Source organism: Perissodus microlepis, chromosome 4 (assembly GCF_051167445.1).
Source record: "Perissodus microlepis isolate ML-2025 ecotype Zambia chromosome 4, ASM5116744v1, whole genome shotgun sequence".
Lineage (NCBI taxonomy): Eukaryota > Metazoa > Chordata > Actinopteri > Cichliformes > Cichlidae > Perissodus > Perissodus microlepis.
In genome coordinates, this window is record NC_140464.1 from 29,219,129 (window position 1) to 29,238,853 (window position 19,725).

Genomic DNA, 19,725 nt, shown 5'->3' on the forward strand with positions numbered 1-19,725 from the left:
TTAAGTCTTTTGTATGATTTGGCGAATCTCAAACAAAGAAATAAATGAATGAATAATCCAAAAAGTAGCTATATTAATACTGAAACAAACAAGAAAAGAAGGTAAAATATTCCCTCAACAAACAAAACGTATAAATTCTAAACACGAAAATCAGTCCATGCATGATTACATGGCTCCGCCCATCAAAATGTCTGTGCCTGCGCGAATATATCGCCTGTCATCGGTTGTTGGACTGACAACATATCGCCCAAGCTTATTTGCTAATGACTATTCAATCAGAGGTTATTGTTTCACAGTCAGCTCCACTTTTCTATTATCACATCTGGCTTTCAAAGAGATGCTCATGGTAAAAATGTTTGACTCGAGCCTTTATAGCAGGACCTCACAGTCCAGTGGGTGACATCACAGAGGCTTCCCCCGTCCTCTTTGCTGTCGTGATCCACAATCGTGGAGTGGGTCAGAGCTCCGACTTTGACCCACTCCACATCTTCAGTAAAAAGCAACTCTGATATCCGAGTTTGGGCTTCTGGTTTACCTCTGCTTTTGGTCTCCACCAGCTACAGAGGACAGCTTGTAAATGCTCTGCTGAGCTAGTTTCTGACTGTCTGTGTTTTAAACTGTGGCTTTACAAAAGGTTCTTACTCTGTATGTTTTTAGAAAACTAAATAAAAAAAATAAATAGTGTAATAAAGTTCTAAGATGAGTGGATAATGCTTTAGATACATTATCTCTAGTAGTTTCATTTTTCTGTACATCTATATGTTACCTATAAGGTATTAATGTAACCTGTTAAATGTTTTAGGTTGCACTAAAACTATTTCTAGGTGAACAACAAAAGGTCAAAGGTAAAAGTTGGAGACATTATAGAATCATAAACCAGCTTTTTGTGTTTTTTCTTCGTTCTTCCACAAATTTCAGCCTAAATCTTTCCTTCAAGTCTTAAATTTAATTTTTTTCTGCACTCTTTCATAAAATCACATTTTAAATAATATTTAACTAGTTTTTTTTTAGTTCATATACATTTTCCACATTTCCTGGTCTAAAGTGGATTAGTCTTCCATGTTCACTGTGATTTGTGGTCACACTCTCCTCTGTTCTTGGAAAGAGTTTCACTTTAATTGCAGCATTTCTTTGCTCTGCTGCTTTTCAGAAATTGTTCTGTCTCTGCGCGTTTTTTCTTCTTTTAGAAGAGACAAGGCTGAACTGTTTTTCTAAACTTTCCTCGTGCTTCTCGACATGTAACAGATTACGCTCTCGGTTCAGCTCCTCCTGCAGGCTTTCTGTTTCTCGCCTGTGTGGGGTTTTTTTTCTTTTTGGGGGTTGGAGGAGGGGAGGTTTTGATTTGCAGTGCAGTCGGACGAGGGAGGTCGTCTTTCAGACCAGATATGGAGGCTCTGCTGGTGGAGAAAGAGGCTTTGCACACTTAGAAGTGTTCTTTTTTGTGTGTTCTGACCTAAGAGCGTACCGTATGTGAGAGGATTGTTGTGGGCTTTTTTGCTTGTTTTTGCACTGGATGCTTTAGTTGTTACTCTGTTTTCTGGGACTCTACCTGTGAATGAGAAAGACTTTCATTTTTCTGGCTACAAAGGACAATAACCAGTGGAAATGCATTTCCCAGGTTTGTGTGAGTTGCAGTCAACTTTAGAGCACTTCTCATGTATGCAGATTGCTGTTTCACCTCTGAAGAGTAACAAAGAAGTTCATCTGTTACCACTGGATTTGCATGTTTTATTGTCCCGCAGTCACTCAGCCTGAAAAGTCGGAGCACCTCTGGTGTGGTTTTTTTTCTTTTTCCGGAGAGTCTCTTCCTCTTCTTATCACTTCACTTCTACCTCCTTCATCTTTTCATCTTTTTCTCCCCCTCTCCTTTGTGTACTCTGGAGAAGGAGGAGCTCGATACCAAAGTGAAGAAGACGGGATCATGATGTCATCACATTTTCACCAACAAAACTTAATGGAGAGGGAGAAGAGCACAACTTCAGCTGACTTAGTTTACTCTGCCCCCTACATGGAAGTACTGTGAACCAATCAGAGTCCTGCTGACAGCTAGCCATGGACTGCACGGCGGCTATTTTGAAAGCATGCGCCCGCTCCAGAGCCAAGTGGTGTTGCCACGGGCGCTCCAGTGTCCGTCACCCGTGGGGGCCGGCGAATGGCTGCGGTTGTGGTCGAGGTGTGTTTGCGGGGGGCTTCGTCAACCACACCTCGTCCCTCCTGCGGCGCTTGCTGTTGCACGTTTGCTGTTGTCACTCTCACGAGGAGAGTTCACAGTTGTGTCGCGATTGGGGGGATTGTCCGATCCAAGGAGTGGAGAGAGATCGAAGAGGAAGGAGACAGGAGGAAGGTGAGAGTGATGGATCTCTCTATGGCCAGAAATTCTTGTTTTATCAGTCAAATACTATATTTTTTTAATTTACTCTAATCTATTATCTCTAATTGTGTTTGATTTTTTTCAGATTTTGTACAAATAGTATGCGAAAATATCTTCTTTTCCTTTAAATTTAGCTTAAAAAAAGTGGATTCTACATTTCCCCCCAAAAATGAGTCGAGCTGCTCAAGCTGGCAAAAACGTGGTGATGCCATTTAATGTCTGATTAGTATGTAGTTCCAAGCGTGTAAGCAAATGAATCTAAAAAAGTTTGTTTTTTATGAACAGAAAGGTTAGAAAAAAACTCGCCTGTAAACATGTTTATCTGTGCTATGATGTTACAGTCAGCCCCAAGTGGCTGTTTGAAGAACTGCAGTTTTGTTATTTTTTCAGCTATGCAGGTGTCCACAAGGCTCACATGTCTTTCTATGCCAGAGCAGGAAAGTTTGTCCTTTTAGTTAAGGAACGTGATTATCTGCATTTTTGAACAAAGTATTATATCGCTATATATCGATATGTGGTGACTCCTCTTCAGCAGACGTATCTTGTGTCCTAGCCTCAGGTTGTTCACTGTTGGTTTTGTGTACTCCAGCGTATACACTTGAGCATCTTCATCCTTTCCATTAATAACTGCAGATATTCACATTTACCACAATTTAGTGTGCTTCAGCTGCCTCAGCTGCTGCTTTCATTTCTCTTTTGTGTTTTCACTTTGTAAGAGGTTTTTTTTCTGAAATAAGGGAGACAAACGTATGTCTTATGTCTTCGCAAAGAACTAAAGCAAGATCAGATTGGTTTCCAAACAGATGTTACAATGTAGAAATGAGTTAAGTTATATACTAATGGCCTTTAGAAAACCCAAGGTACTTACTGTGACACTGAATGCTGTTGTTAAAATGAAGTCAGGACCTCTCACAAGGCTGTTTGGTTAAGTAATGTTAGCTGATGTAGTCACAGCTAACTCCTTAGACTGAGTTTGCCCTCATGACTTTGTGTCAGGCTCTCTGTGAGGTGGTTAATAGTCTTGTTCACAGCCTCGTTACCTCCCACATTGACTACTGTAATTCTCTCTTACATCGTCTCCCCCAAAAATCCCTCCATAAGCTTCAACTGGTTCAAAACTCTGCTGCCTGCATTATTACCAGAACCCCCTCCTACCAGCACATCACCCCCGATCTTCAGGAGCTTCACTGGCTGCCTGTGAAATTCAAGAGAGTGTGCAAAGTTCTTCTGCTCACCTTCAAGGCCTTTCATAACCTTGCTCTTCCTTACCTTTCTGACCTGTTAAGCACTACTTCTTCTGCTCGCTCACTTCAATCTTCTTCTATCCAGCTTGCTGTGGCTTCTGTCCGCCTCACCACCATGGGAAGCAGAGCTTTCAGTTGCTCTGCTCTCAGGCTGTGGAACTTTCTACCCCCAAATATAGGAAACATTGGTTCTCTCCCCCAGTTTAAATCCCAACTCAAAACCCATCTGTTCAAATCTGCATATTCACTGTGAACTAGTTTTTTGTTTATTTTATCTTGTGCCTTTTGCTTTTTTATTGTTCTTTGTTGTCATTGTTCTATTATGTGTTTTATTCTATTGGTAAGTGTCCTTAGGTGTCTTCAAAGCCCCTTTTAAATAAAATTTATTATCATTATTATTATTATTCTTCAGAGAGTTCACAGAGTCCATTTTAGCCACCATACTTTCCCAAAAATATAACCAGCTTGTTCTGTTGCTTTCACTTATCTAAACCATAACTGAAAACAGAAAATAACATCAAAGAAAGGACGTCTTTCTTCATTTAAAAATGCATTATGTGACCAAAATGATCTGACCAATCAGATCTCAAGTATGTGGACTGCATTTGCACCTTTACCTGTATCCATTCACTTGTGCTTAGATCAGCTAAAACGCATGCTAATCCCAGTTTACAAAGCTCTGAGTTTCTAATTTATCTAAACGTCCTTGCCCCAGGATTATGCTCTTGGTGCTGTTCATCATTTTATTCACTGAATGTTACAGGAAGTCAGAGGTGCAGTTAACAAGCAGAATCATAGTGACACTTTCAGACTGCTCCAGAACTTTAGAAATGATTGCATCATTTTACTGACAGAAACACGTTAGAGTTTCTATATCAGGATTCTGTTATAGCAGAAAGTCCTTCTGGTTCAGGAAGAAAGGAAGTAAAGAGAGTACATGAGGGAAAAAGAAAGAAATCAGGGAGGGAAGAGATAAAGGAAAAAAGAAAGAAAAGAAAAAAAGGAGGAAGGAAAAACAAAAGAAAGATGGGACCAGAGAAAACACAAAGGGTGCAAAGAAAGTCGAAAGAAATAAAGGAACAAAAGAAGGCAGACTAATGAGGGAAAGGAGGAGGGAAAGTAAGGAAAGAAACTGGAGGAGAGATGAAAAACAAATGGTTAGAAGAAGAGAGAAACTATGACAGAAAGAAAAGCTGAACGTAGGAATGGAAGGGAGGAAAGAAAAAAGAAGAAATACACAAAGAAAGAAGAGAAGAAGGGACGGCAAAGGGAGAGGAAGGCTCCTAAGGAAGGGAGGAAAGACAGGAGAAGCAATCAGAAGCTGAACTAGTTAAGAAAGCAGAAATGGAAATGTCTGCGCGCTCTGTATCTGATCTTTCCATTTTATTTTTCTTCTGCTAAAAACGACTCACACACCCTGTCATTGACTGACCACACACACGCATGTATGTGCACACGTACACACACACACGTGCTTTGTGTTGGATGGCTTTTTTTTTGGTGTGTGTGTGTGTGTGTGTGTCTGATTCTTCACCAGCAGTCAGCAGTTTAAAGCTGTAATTACAGAGAGAGAGAAACAGAGTCGGAGCTTTCGTGCTGCGGCTTACATTCTTGTCTTGGTGTGTGTGTGTGTGTGTGTGTGTGTGTGTGTGTGTGTGTACGTGTGCAGTGCTCTTGGCATATTTAGGTCATGATAGTGAATACATTAATAGCGACATCAATCACTGTTTTGCATGTGCTTTGAGTGAGTTGCAGCGTGTGCGTGAGTGAGATTCTCTGAATTGTTCTATTTTCATAATTTCTTCTGATTGGATGGACTTATAACAGCGTTTACTCTTGAACCCAGCACATCAAATTGGGACTTTTTTAGCAGGTTGCCAGTGGATGTCTGTAGAAAACTGTCATTGAGGCAGCTTTATGCTGAGCATATGCTGACCCCAGCCCAGCAGCCAGACCCTGAACTTCAACAGATAACAATCTGATGAGCAGTCAGGCTACAGCCTGCATTTCTACCTGTTCATGTTTTAAAGTCTCTTTGTGCTGGTTTTCATCTTTGCTTTGTGTTCTTACCTACATACTAAGAGAAAGATTTGTGTTGGTGTGTGGTAGGGCTGTCACGATTAGTCGACTAGTCACGATTACGTCGACTATCAAAATCGTCGACGACTGATTTAATAGTCGACGCGTCGTTTGAAGCTTTGTAAGATCATAAAAGACGCAGGAATAAGTAGTAGGATTTAAGAGTGTAATAACGGACTGAAACAGAAGATGGCAGCACTGCATGTACAAGGATGCCAGCTGCCGTTAAACCCCGAAGAAGAAGAAGCTGTGTCCCAGAATTCATAGCGCAGCCCAGCTCAGTTTACAACAATGGCGGCAGCTAGTTAGTTTTAATATTACTCTTATTATTGTTTCTGGGTCACAAAATAAACGTTTAACATATTTTCAGGCGAGAATGTAGCTGTGTAAACTTCAAATATCTGCTCAGTTTATCAAGACACCACATACTTTCAAAAGCGCTCTGACGTTTTCGGAGACGTCTGTTACCCACTAGCTCAATAGCTAGCCGGGGGCAAGGCTCACTAGAGCCCGTGAGAACACCGGACTCCCGGCAGATCGTTTTCAAACCCACTGCCATCTTTCGCTACTCAGGTTAAATATATATAAGTCACTTAGATAACTTCAAAATGTTATTATTTGGCTTTTTTTAGTATTTTATTTGTTCCTGAGTAAATCAGTTTGGCTGAGATTAAAGTTATAGTTTTTACACAGCTGAATAAACGTCAAGAAGACAACTGGTTATCAGAAGTGTGAGATGCTCGAGAATATACTCCAGTGTCCTGTTATATTTTAGATAGCAAGGAGTTTATTAAACTTCACCGAAACAATCTGCAAATTTCATTAAAATTTTATAAACCATCATCTTGCCTTTATTTTTAGTTAGCACATACCTTAAATACTTAAAGCTGTAAGCTAATGATAGTTATATAAGAGCAGATGCTGCTGGTGCAATAAGCTGTACGTTTTACGTCCAATGGATGATGATCTGATTAGTCGACTAATCGCAAAAATAATCGGTGACTAGTCGACTATCAAAATAATCGTTTGTGGCAGCCCTAGTGTGTGGGGCTGTAGCCTGTGGGTTTATATTGTTAAATGGTAATCATGAGACAGTGTGTTTCAGGTCATTTTATGGAGAAACACGAAAGTAATGTAATGTGTGCTGCATTAGAAAAGTGTTCTGTGTAATACAGAACACTGTTTTTTGAGTAATGACTCCAACCCAGATCGCAAGAAAGAGGGGACATACCTCCAACATGCAAAAAAATGTAATCACCCAGCATGCAATTAATTTGCACAAATGTAATGTGTTTGATAAGCTGCTTGGCGATGGCGGTGACTCTCAAAGTGACGCCATTGAGAATCAATAAGGAATGGATTCGATAAGTGATGGAAGTGGAATCACTACAGTCCCACACACCAACACAAATCCCCATATGGACACAAATACGGACGGTGGACACACATGGAATATGTATGAGCGTATGAGAGACCTGAAAACAATCATCACAGTGATTCTACTATGAACAGGTAGAAACAGAGGCTGACTGCTCATCACTGCTTTGTCTTCTGTTGAAGCTCATCCTGTCCCTGCTCATCACGCTAGGTTTTTCGCTAGCCTTGCGTTAGCATGTTGTCTGTGCTTGCAAAAAGCTCAAATCTTGCCACCAGTATAATCCAGTTGTTTCTCTCCTGCATGCAGATTCAACGTTATCATCACGCTCTCGTCCCTTTGTGCCATAAAAATAAAATGAATGTCCATAGCTCATTCCTGACAAGCTGTAGACTTCATCGTTCTCCTTCTGCTGCACACAAGCTGAAATCTTTGTAACACAAGTACTGGCATAATTGCAACTGGAATTAAATTTTTCACTAATGGTTTATGTTACTACATTACTGAAAAAATGTAATGTGATTATAATACATGAAGGTATACGGTCTCCATTGTTTCACATGTCACAGTCAACAGTCAGATGACATTATCAGCATAGTATTTTTTTTAAATTCCCTTTTCTTCACTCGTTAGGTGAAGATGAGGAGTTAGGACCACCCCCCTCAGTAGATGAGGCAGCTGATGCCCTGATGACGAGGCTTGGTTTTCTACTTGGAGAAAAGGTCATCAGTGGAGAGCCAGGCTCCCCTTACCATGCTCAGGATGGGCAGGTAAGTAACACACACGCTTTTGTTCCACCTAAATCATCGAATGCTCTTAGGTTCAGAGATTGAACTGTGAATCTACCATACGATGTTTTATCAAGGTCGTGGAAAGTCTCGTTCCACTGATAAATCTATTTCATCCATCCACTGTGTTTCTATTTGAATATTTAAAGATGTTTTGCCAAAAAATGCTAACTTATACAGACATTTGATAACTATAAGAATGAGAACTGTACGATATAATATTAATACCTATAATGCACAATAATAGAAGAATATTTCTATTTTTCTTTTGCCTTTCCCACAGAGGATGTCTCCTTCTTCCAGTCTGGCTAGTAGCAACACCTCGCCCAGTTCCACACTGCACCCTCCCACTGGTGCTGAAGGCAGTAGTAACAACAAGCACGCCTCCCCGAACCACGCCTCCGTCACCTCCCCCACCTCAACACTGGAGAGCAGAGACAGTGGGATCATAGGTAAGGGGCAGTTGTCTTCAAATGGGCCATTAAACAACCAGCTTTTGTTGCTAATGCCCCCTGTTTCCCCTTCACTCTAATTTTCAGCCACGCTGACTAGCTATTCTGCTGACTCAGCTGCAGAGAGGGATGACGGCGCTAAGTATGCAGGAGAATGTTACCATGGCAGCAGTCTCAACCTGTGGCAGCAGGGGGGTCGACCAGTGGTGGCGTCCACTTCGTCTACCAGTGTGGTAGCGTCAGGAAGCAGAAATGAGGGTTTTCTATATAGGGTGGACGACAGCATGGCTGCCTCCACTTACAGCCTAAACAAACTCCACCCAGATCGAGGCACTGGCCTCACCCAGTCATCAGGTTCCACCCATTCCATCCCCCTCTACTTCATGCCTCGCCCTAATTCGGTTGCTGGTAAGATGGCAGATGAATGCGATGTGGCCTTTTTTGCCTTTCAGCACAGTGTGAGGTTCTGTTGCATTTTACCAGATATTTATAGTCGGTGTGGTCTAGAAAAGTCACAACTAACTGGCTGACACCAACCAACCATAAAAGTCCAGCTTAACAAGCTCCACATATAAAAGAATCTACAATTTTGCAGATTGCTTACAGATAATTTCATTTTAGACCAAATCTTAAAAGAAAACCTGGTAAAAAGAGAGCCAGCGGCAGGACAGGGAACTCAGTTTAAACTCAGCACAGCTCACTAAGCCCATAATCGGCTTCATAGTGCACCCCTCTGCTCTGCAAAAGTGAATTCAGAGTGTGTCCCAGTGCATACGCAACGCACTTGTATTCAAATTTGTATACAAATATACAAACAAATGCAGTGAATTATGGGGGCGACAGTTAGAAAAAGATTCCTATATTATTAATAAGTGACACGGATGACTTTATGAGCACGTTCATTCATTTTGCATCAAACTGAATAAAACATGAAATTAGTTTTTTAATGTTGCTGTTATTATAAAAACCTGCCAGGATACTTTGCAGTGTGATTGGATCACGTGCACGCAGTAGTGAGGAATTAAAACAGCTTTTTCTCTAGTTTATAATCTTTCTTTAAAAAAAAAAACCCTCACCTTTATGTAAAAACATAAAAAGTCGTTCCAAGTCTTGGCAGTCTGAGAACAAAGGAAATAATCATTCTAATTGTGCACATCTATTTAGAGAGAAGTCAGTTTTAGCTTAATCCAAAATAACATGTACAGGTTAGGGCTACAGTTGTCACCTGAGATGACTTAGACACAGAGAGTTAAAGACAGTGTTTCAGAAGCACACATAGGAAAATCACAGTCCTGGATCCAAGCCATACTTCACCAGAGACATAACTGAGGCACGGGCAGATATTAATACAGAATCCTTAGCACCTTAAAAAGATCACCTATTAAGACTGTCTGGTTTCTTTCAAGTTTCTGGTTTATTCCATCTGTACACAGGCAGGAATTTAAAAACAAGGTGTTAACAAGCTCGTCATTGGTAGTTTATAAACTGCTGATAAAAGGCAACAAGCTGAAAAATGGAGATGGTGCCTGGGTAACGTGTTCAGAGCCCATTCTCCTTTTCCTCTTCTCCTTCTCCTGTTTCAATAAAAGCTAAAAGTCCTGAGCACTTTGGGGAAGGAAGGAAGTGACACACAGGATACAAGGCACAGCCTGCACTCGTATTCTCTGCAGTGCAACAGGATTGTTACTGGAGTCATTAAGACAAAAGTTCTGGTAGGTTTCTCACAGCTTTGTGTTTGCAGCCAGGGAAAGTTAAAGTTTTTAACTTCTATTAGTCCTTTGTTAGGTTTTATATCAACTTTATAGGAACTGTCAAGATACTGAAATCCTACTAATCCTGCTTGTTTGCTTTGCTAACAACAGATACGGAAATCTGTTCTGAAGCTATAAACACGTTTGTCTTCATACAAGCTAGAAGACACATGAGTACTTTTGGTTGGTTGGTGTTATGTTAAGATTAACTTGTTAAATTGTTCATACAGTGATTTGTAACATATTTGTTACTGAGAGTGTTTAAATATTTCTCACTGTTGTGGAGTATATTTGTGGAGGTATGTTAATGGTAAATGAACAATAAGAACAGTTTTAAAAGAGATTTAAAGTCTAGGAACTATATGAGTCCATAGAATGTAAAACAAGAGCTGGCTGCAATTATATGCCAAAGAGTCTAGCTGATGAAGGTGACTCTACATATATATAGCTCTAGGCTACATAAAAAGACTTCACAAAGCAGATGGTGACATCATGTTGGCTACATCCATCTTTTATACTGACTAATTTCTCCTAGCTGTGTCCTCTTTAACAAAAACAAGAATTATAAGAATATTCTCGTCTAACCTTTGGCAAGAACGTGAATGCATCGGTTTACCAAAGTGCCAGACCTGTTTGTACCAAGTAGTAAGGACACATTCACCATAGCTAACTTAAACTTTGGAGTTTCTTCAGAGGAAAAACATATATCTACAAACGGCTCTAATTTAGTTTTGTATAACCAACTTAGCATCTGTATAAAGCACATTATGTCAATTATTTTGCAGCAGTCTTATTACAGCATTTTTTTTATTTTTTTTATTTCTCTTTAGCCACTAGTTCGGCCCACCTTGAAGACCTGGCTTATCTTGATGAGCAGCAGAGACACATCCCTTCAAGGACATCCCTCAGAATGCCTAGACAGAATTCTGGGATTCGTAGTCAACAGGACCACAGAGGTAAATGCACACATGGTGCCAAACATCCTGAGATGCAGTTATTCTAAATGGCAGCATTACACGCGCTCCTCTCTTCCCTCTCTTCCAGCAGTTCGTTTCACTCCCTCTCTGAACCTGAAGCCGCTTCACTTTGAGGTTCCTGGTCTCTCATCTGATTGGCTCTTCACCGGCAGGGAGTGGCTCTTCCAAGAAATGGACACCTGCCTCCGCAGTGATGATCCAGCAACCAGCCGGGGCGCGGTTATCATCGGCAACATGGGATTTGGCAAAACAGCCATCATTGCTCGCTTGGTGGCACTTAGTTGTCATGGAAACCGTATGTGGCCAAATGCTTCTAGCAGCCAGACCATAAACAAACGTAAGAGGAAAAGATCCCTCCTGTTTCACAGCTCTGTAAACTGTATCGTACAAGAGACATTATGTGGCTATTAGCAGAACCCTAGAAAAAATGTATGCAAGAGTTAAACTGTCTTCAGGTTGCGTTTGCATATCAAAAAGTTCATTTCTTGTGTAGCCTCTCACCACTGACACTGGAAAAGAGGTTCATATTTCAGCAAGATAAAGAGCCAAAGCACACAGCCAAGACGAGGCTCTGAGTGTCTTTGACCAGTTTAGACAAAAATGTTTATGTACTTAAATTCACTCAGAGTAACAGAGTCATCATATGTAACCCAATAAAATCCACAGGGCCAGTAGCCAGACCCATAGCTGAGCCAGGCATCAGAAAAACATTGTAAAATCATGCAGTTAATGAAGGCAACAGCTGCTCAGAAAGAATGACACGTTTGTATGTTTGAATTTCCCAGATGTGGAGACTTTTTCCCACGACTCCCTGGGAAGAGGTGGAGGAGGAGATGAAGGGGGATCAGGAGAAAGCTGTCCAGGCACACCAGAAATGAGGAGGAGACAGGAGGAGGCGCTGAGGAGGCTCGCAGGACAGGTAGTATCCCTACTTCATTCCTCTTTCTACTTTTTAATCAAAGATGACCCATTGTGCTTTTCCTAATTTTCTGTAGGCTGCTTGTGTACAGCAGTGGAAATGACCATAAAAGACCCACATGAATTAGACTGCTGTAATACCAACCAGTATAATGAATGATCACTTAGTCTCTCAAGCTAAAAGGCCAGCGTGTGAATCCACCTTAGCAAAGTTTTACTGAAAATCTACAGATGATTCACCGACTTTCTCCTGCCTCTGTTTTGTAGGTAGTCTCATATCATTTCTGTCAGGCCGATAACTGCCACACCTGTCTCGTTCCGGAGTTTGTCCACAACATGGCGGCTACATTAAGTAGCGCACCTCAGCTGGCCGCCTATCGTGAACTACTGCACCGGGCGCCACAGCTCCAGAGCATGCTCAGTCTGCGCTCCTGTATCCAGGATCCGATCTCTGCCCTTCAGAAAGGAATACTAGAACCGCTCGATGCTCTCTACAGAGGTACAGCTTCTACTACATTCTGCTAGCTTGTATTTGGTAAACTGTGGCACATTAACTGATGTGCAGTGATGCAATGTGAGTTTGTTTTGTTTGTTTTCCAGAAAATAAACTGCATGTAGAAGGGGCGGGCCTTATTGTACTGATTGATGGGCTAAACGAGGCAGAGTTCCACCGGCCGGACTACGGAGACACGCTGACCTCCTTTCTATCCCGAACCATCCAGAAATTTCCTTCCTGGCTGAAGGTCATTACCACTGTCAGGACCAGTCAGCAGGTAAACACAAGTCACAAACACACAGAAGTGTAAAATCACAAAGGTGACCGTGAAATGGGAACAAAAGAGCACACAGGTGCGTTAGAGGGGCAACAATGAGGCAACCCCCAAAACAGGAATGGTTTTACAACTGGAGGACACAGACATTTTTCCCTCCTCATCTTTTCCGACTGTTTTTTCACTACTTTTGCATTTGTTTGCATTTGACTGGGGACACCTGGTAGCATGAGGTGATACCTGGACCCTACAGAGGTCACACAGGTAGTCCGGCTCCTGCCAATGCGTGCCATTCCTGCAAGGTTTGCTGTGTCTTTCAGCACAGTCTCAAGAACATCGAAGAGATTCCAGGAGACTGGACAGGGTTGAAGAGGATGAGAACATGTGTGAATGTTTCTGACCAAACAATCAGAAACAGACTTCATGAGGGTGGTCTCAGGGCCCGATGTCCTCTAGTGGGCCTTTTGGTCACAGCACAGCACTGTGGAGCCTGATAGACATCTGCCATACAAATCCAGAACTGGCAGCTCCATAGATGAAAGCAGGTTCACCCTGAACACATGTGAAAGGCTTTAAAAGAGAAAGACTCTATGCTAGTGCAGTGGGTCCTAGGTTCCCGGCATTGTGAAGAGAGCATAAACATACAAACAAGCACATGGGGACTATTTTGAGTTGTGTTGGTTTCTGTCATTGTTACCAGTGTTAACTGAATATCTCTTATCAGTTTGGAACCTTCTGAATATGATTAAAATCATATTATTCTGAAGCAAATACTATCTGTGCTGCCAAATTACTGTGAGCAGCACACACGGCTAATAAACAAAACTTTTTCTGAACTAACAAAATCTGTTTCTTTGTGTTTTTATTCAATCAGGACATCACTCATTCTCTGCCCTTTCACCGCATCTCTTTAGACCGAATGGATGAGAATAGCGCCATAGACCAGGACCTGCAGGTAAGGTGTAAATAGAAATCTATTTACACCTTTCTGTGAGTTTCTCTGTCTGTCTGCACATCTGTACTGCATCGGTCTGTCTTTTCTCAGGGTTACCTGATGCAGCGTATCCACAGCAGCACTGAGATCCAAAGCAATGTGTCACTGAGCAATGGCCGCCTCGATAACACTGCACTGTCCAAACTGATCAGCCACCTGAAGAGCCTGAGCAGAGGCTCATATCTCTATTTAAAACTGATCCTGGACCTGATAGAGGGGGGATACCTCGTTCTGAAGAGCTCCAGCTTCAAGGTGAGATGGGGAAAGAAGGTAAAGGTCAAATAAAGTCCTGAAGAAAGTCGAGACTGCTACAAACTAGACTAAAGAAGTAACTGACAGTTGAAGTATAATCGACACAGATTAAAGCGCTTTCATTTAAACACGGATGAAATAAATCAAGCGGTATTCATAGTTTCCACATGACATCACATTGTTACAGGAACTCCACATGGAGGGCAAAAATTATTTCTCTACTGTCTGCTTGTCATTTTTACCAGATTTGTTTAGCCAAAATACAGGACAGTTACTAATCTTCCCCATACTGGAAATATTTAGTGTGTGCTACTGTTTAAAAAGCTATAGACACATTCAGTCAGTTACTGTGCCCTGCAGCTAGAAAAATGTCCGTCACAGTTGGCTCTTGGAGATTATATCAGCATTTGAGTAAATGTATTTAAAGGGACTGACTGTTCTGACTACATTTTATTTAAAAATTTGTTTCAGTCATTGAATTTTATGTCAAACAACTTTGTGAAAGGGACAGTCTCAGAAACTCAGCGTGTGAGCCACAACATATTTTCCACTGAAAATCACCAACATCAGTTTCAGTCGACCCTGAACTTAATCTGTATTTGAAATGCGCATGCCAAAAAGTTTACTAGCAGTAATTCTGTGACTTGTTTAAGTTTCAGTGTAAACATAATATAAACAAATGTCAGCTGAAATAACTGAAGCGTACAAGAGCGAGAGCATGTTAGTTTAAATAATTAGACACTGCGGAAAGTAGTGGGCGTGGCATTTTAAATGTAAACAAAGAGATACTGATGTGTAACCATGAAGCACAAATGTGTGCACTCTTTGTAGCTCATCTGATATACCGAAAAGGCTTTTAATGGGTGTGTGTGTGTGTGTGTGTGTGTGTGTGTAGGTGGTTCCTGTGAGTCTAGCAGAGGTTTACCTGCTGCAGCTCAACATGCGCTTTCCCACCCAGTCGTCCTTCCACAGAGTTCTACCTTTACTCAACGTTACTGTGGCATCGCTGCACCCGCTGACTGACCAGCAGGTAAAGGCTCAGTCGCAGTAGAGTAAAAACAGGACAGCAGCTTCTTTGCAACTAGGAAAAATCAGTAATTGACTGCAGGTAGTACGTTTATCATAGTTATTCGTTTTAGCATCACAAAAACATTGCATATAATTGCTGACTTGACGCCAATCAGTTGTAGACTGATTCTGTCTTATTGCTGTTATTCTGCCATCTTGACACAGCAAAGTTGTTTTAAGGATGGCAGCTGACTGAGTGTTCACAGGCCTGGTCACCGTCTTAAAACAACCATTTCAAAGGCAACAAGTTTGTAGTAATTTAGTAATTTGTGGGCTGCGGTCCCCAGTGTGATTGTAGCATAGCACACCAGCATTTGGTTGGTAAACTTTATGTAGTATACTGTGGACTCAGAACATGATGAGTTTACTGGAAGTAACATTTGTAACACTACTGAATTTTGTGAGCACACATACACGAGATACTTTTTTCTTCAGTGAAGATGACTGTTTAACAAATATACACACCGAATAACTCTAGTGAGCATTAGCAATACTGACAACATATTCTTCCCCCGCTGGCTCAAAATTGATTGTTGGTCCCTCCTTCAGGGAACTGTACAATGTTCCTCTGTCATCTTTATCACCGTTTGTGGTGGGGCGTGGTCTGCGGTGTCGTGCAGGGAGGGCGGACGCACCTGCACGGCATCCTTCATCACGCCCGCCTAGTTATAAACACGGGGACTCAGGGGTTGGTGTGGTGTGGTGTGGATATTGAATAAAATGGCTCAAACCTATGATCCCTGGACCCGCCGTGTCTCATTCACACCACACCGTTATAATTAGACCATGATATTACTCACAGAGCACCTCATGTAGCCATATTTGATATTGCGAATAGATTTAAGCCCTCGAAGTAATGACTTGAAATGCATCGATTGTGTGTATAATTGTGTCACCTTGTAAGAACCGTCCTTTGAAATCAGTGACGCTATCAGGATATTTTTTATGAACAAATATCATCAAACTTCCTGATGTGCCTTTCAGCCTCAGCTGTGCTTCAGTTAGCGCTAGCATGCTAATAGTTGCTAACAGTGGATACAATACTGTCAATGCACAGCTGTTTGAGGTGGTAAATGCGGGCACCCTGGCCGGAGGTTCGCTGGAGTGGGCGGAGTTCTCACAGCGCCTGGAGCAGCTCTCCTCGTTCCTGTTGCGGCGCAGCGACGGCAGTCGGATGCTAAACCACACCTCCTTCAGGGAGTGGCTCATGTGGAGGGAGGAGGGCCAGGATGACAGGTTCCTCTGCGATCCCAGGTATAGTCAGCCAGAGGGCATGAGTGACAAATGGAGAGAGAAGAAAACAGGGACAGATGTTTCTCACTGAGCTGTGTGTCTCTGTTTCCAGGAGTGGCCACACTCTCCTGTCCTTCTGGCTCTGCAGACAGGCAGGAAAGCTGACCCGACAGCAGACACTGGAGCTCGGGCATCACATCCTGAAGGCGCACATCTACAAGGCGAGCTCTCACACACAAAGTTAGACACGCATACGCAGATACATGGGGCTGGAAACCACACCAGGAGATTTTTTTTACAGATCACAAACCAATGAGATGCCACTGTTTTATGTCTAACTGTTGGTTTCTGTCACATTTGTTCTCCTCATCCAGGGCCTGAGTAAGAAGCTAGGGGTTTCCTCCTCAGTTCTGCAAGGGCTGTGGCTGTCATACAGCACCCAGAGCCTGAGCCCTGTTCTTGCGTCACTGCGTAACCTCTACACCCCCAATATCAAAGTAACAATGCATACTCACACACACACGAGTGTATTTCCCACCACAGTTCTGCTGTAACTTTCCTCTTTTCCTTTTGCAGGTGAGCAGATTGCTGATTATGGCCGGGGCTGATGTGGATTACTGTAGCGATGTCCTCAACAACGCCCCCCTGCTGTGTGTCCACGCTCACCTGGGCCACACTGATGCTGTAGCACTGCTGCTTGATCATGGAGCACAGGTAAGAAAAAAGAAAAGGCTGTGGAGCTTTTTAAACATCATGTGAGTTCATAGAGACGCGTCATTGGGTGTTAACAAGAGCAGATTTACTCCAACCACAATTCCACCTTCAATTTTTAGCTGGATGCTTGGTCACATGACGGTTTGACTGCACTGGGATTCGCTGCTGCAGCTGGTCACCTGGATATCGTCACAATGCTGAGTCAGCACAGAGCCAAGGTAGCTACCAGTTCTACTCCACATGTGCAGTTTGGTGTCAGACAGATGTTTGCAGCTAATGTAAAGAATGACAACAGCAGGATTTTCACAGGCTTCTGTGCAGTACATCCCATAATTCAGTAGCTTGTAGATCCACCATTTGCTGTAAAAAGTAATAGTTTTCTGTCTCTCGCGTTGTTCCAAGGTAATTTTGCACAAAAAAGTTCCCGGGATTAAAATAAAATATCACCGTGGTATGCAAGGGGCCAACCTTATACATACAGTGAAATATGTTAAATAAGGGAAAATTGAGATTGTTGCAGTTCAGTTGCTCTTTTTCTTTTGATTCTTGGTCTCATAACCTTTTCTGATAGTCAGTGGCATCACTGCAATTTAACCTAGAAAGAGTCCCAACCCTGTTTTTGAGTGTCTGTCTCCCCTTGGGTGCAGGTGGGTCACGTGGACGGCTCCGGTCGGTGCGTGCTGGTTCACGCAGCCCAGCGAGGCCACCTCGAGGTGCTGCGCTTTCTCCTAAAGAGGGCGGAGTGGAGTTGTACCACCTGCTGTGGACAGAAGGGGGCAAGCAGGAGCCAAGCAGTGCAGCAGGCTTTGATTGCTGCAGCCAGCATGGGACACACAGAGGTGATACAAACACACACACACACATACACCTTTAATGTATAACACTGTGTGGTACAGAATATATAATCACATAGTCGGGTGTGTGTGTGTGTGTGTGTGTAGATGGTGTCATACCTATTGGACCTTCCAGAGGAAGATGAAGAAGGGGAGGAGAGACCTGAGATCAACACTTATGACAGTCTATGGGGAGAGACAGGTAATGACCACTATTGTGTAACTACTTTGTCACGGCAGGCTTTGTTTTTCTGTCAACCAGACGCCATCAGTGTGATAAATTCACATGGAACATGGCGGGAAACAATGTCTTCATAAACATGCTTTGGTTTGCTTAAAAGGTCATTTACAATAACGGATGATGTAGCAGGATCATTTTCCCACCACAACCTCATAATTAATGAGAGGCAAACAGGAGACAACATGACTGATCACTATACTTTACATTAGTAGCATCTAGTGGACGAAAGTGTTCACTTCAGTAAAAACAGAAAAAACAAGTATTTGGACTCTTCTACATGTTTGGTTCCTCTGGCCAAGATTATTATATTTATATTGTATAAGTGCAAAAAACCAACACAATAGAATAAGTCTTTGAAAATATAATTAAAATGAGACAAACAATAAATAAATAAAAATAAAAACATACAGTAAATGTGAAAAACAAGCTGATACAATAACGACTATACTGAAGCAATAAAAACTAAATGGAAACGAGCAAATACACAATAGAAAACTATACTGAAAACAAAAGGTTCTCCTAAGAAATACAGAAGTTTTATTTACGTAGTCATCTCGAGGTCCTTTATGTTGTAAGATAAAGACCCTAAAGTAGTAGAGTGAAAATCCCAACATCAGACGTCCCCTCGGTGAGAAAGCGCTTGGTGACAGTGGGAAGGAAAAACCTCCAGCAGAGCCAGGATCAGACCTGGGTGATTCTGTCTCATTGCAAACTTTTCTTACAAAAGCTCAAATTCATTTAATATCCATCGCGTCATTTCAAAATAAACTCTGGCTTCTATATTTAATGTTTGTTCTCTAACACCTACCACAGCTTTATAATGCCATATGTTCAGTTACAGAGCTGAAGTTTGTAATCGTCTGGTTTCCCTTGTCTCACTCTGTGTGTTTGCGTCAGCTCTGACAGCAGCAGCAGGATGTGGCTGTCTGTCTGTCTGCAGGCTGTTGTTGGATCAGGGGGCAGCTGTGGAGCAAGGAAACAAGCAGGGTGTCACTCCACTTTTCAGCGCCGTGAGACGGGGTCACTGGCAGGTATGGTGGAACCAGAAAGCAAACAGGCACATGATCACACGATACCTGCAGCAGATAACTGCAGTCTTCCTCCTCCTGCATCCTTCGGTCAGGTGGTGGAGTTGTTTCTGAATCAGGGGGTGGAGGTGAACATGGTGGACCAGCAGGGGCGAACAGCTCTGATGACTGCAGCCTCAGAGGGACACATGAGCACTGCCCAGCTGCTGCTGGATCATGGTAATCACACACTGCACTCTGCAGCCAGAAAAACAGCAAGAGTTGCTGCAGCAATGCAATTAAACCAGCAGTCACATTGTTTATGTCCAACTTCAGTTCAGTCAGAAAGTATTTTTTACTTTTTCTTTGATCAGGAGATTCAGATGTTAAAAAACCCTTGAAAACGAGATTGGTCCTAATCAATAATACTTTAACTACAAACGCTAATCTTAGAGGACAGCTGTGATACTGTACAGTATTCTCAGTGTGTACACTGCTGTAAAAATGTGTTTTCCTCTTTCCTGACACTGACAAAAAAGTAGAAGAAATATGAAATGAATCTGTTGTCCTCGTGATCAAACACGCCACTGTGGGAATTTATGGTTTTAACAGAAATGGCATGTGTGCTGAGACTAGTGAGGCCATATTTGTAGCCATT

At 42.2% G+C, this 19,725-nt stretch overlaps 1 protein-coding gene across 4 annotated transcripts in view; it reads left to right on the forward strand.

The window, feature by feature from the left end:
- LOC146389220 (protein TANC2-like) overlaps nucleotides 1-19,725 on the forward strand; it is a 53,923-nt gene that overhangs the window by 26,434 nt on the left and 7,764 nt on the right. For 2 of the 4 annotated variants that reach the window (XM_084926945.1, XM_084926946.1), the window contains 20 exons: nucleotides 7,703-7,839; nucleotides 8,141-8,309; nucleotides 8,397-8,717; nucleotides 10,891-11,016; nucleotides 11,105-11,374; nucleotides 11,823-11,956; nucleotides 12,223-12,454; nucleotides 12,556-12,728; nucleotides 13,600-13,680; nucleotides 13,771-13,971; nucleotides 14,867-15,001; nucleotides 16,097-16,293; nucleotides 16,385-16,493; nucleotides 16,647-16,769; nucleotides 16,849-16,986; nucleotides 17,106-17,204; nucleotides 17,634-17,825; nucleotides 17,928-18,021; nucleotides 18,958-19,091; nucleotides 19,184-19,307. In XM_084926945.1, the coding sequence (XP_084783071.1) occupies nucleotides 7,703-7,839; nucleotides 8,141-8,309; nucleotides 8,397-8,717; nucleotides 10,891-11,016; nucleotides 11,105-11,374; nucleotides 11,823-11,956; nucleotides 12,223-12,454; nucleotides 12,556-12,728; nucleotides 13,600-13,680; nucleotides 13,771-13,971; nucleotides 14,867-15,001; nucleotides 16,097-16,293; nucleotides 16,385-16,493; nucleotides 16,647-16,769; nucleotides 16,849-16,986; nucleotides 17,106-17,204; nucleotides 17,634-17,825; nucleotides 17,928-18,021; nucleotides 18,958-19,091; nucleotides 19,184-19,307 (3,189 nt within the window). Of the gene's footprint in view, nucleotides 1-1,010; nucleotides 2,345-7,702; nucleotides 7,840-8,140; nucleotides 8,310-8,396; nucleotides 8,718-10,890; nucleotides 11,017-11,104; nucleotides 11,375-11,822; nucleotides 11,957-12,222; nucleotides 12,455-12,555; nucleotides 12,729-13,599; nucleotides 13,681-13,770; nucleotides 13,972-14,866; nucleotides 15,002-16,096; nucleotides 16,294-16,384; nucleotides 16,494-16,646; nucleotides 16,770-16,848; nucleotides 16,987-17,105; nucleotides 17,205-17,633; nucleotides 17,826-17,927; nucleotides 18,022-18,957; nucleotides 19,092-19,183; nucleotides 19,308-19,725 lie in introns of those variants that run through there. The other 2 variants (XM_084926944.1, XM_084926943.1) reach the window with 2 other exon arrangements.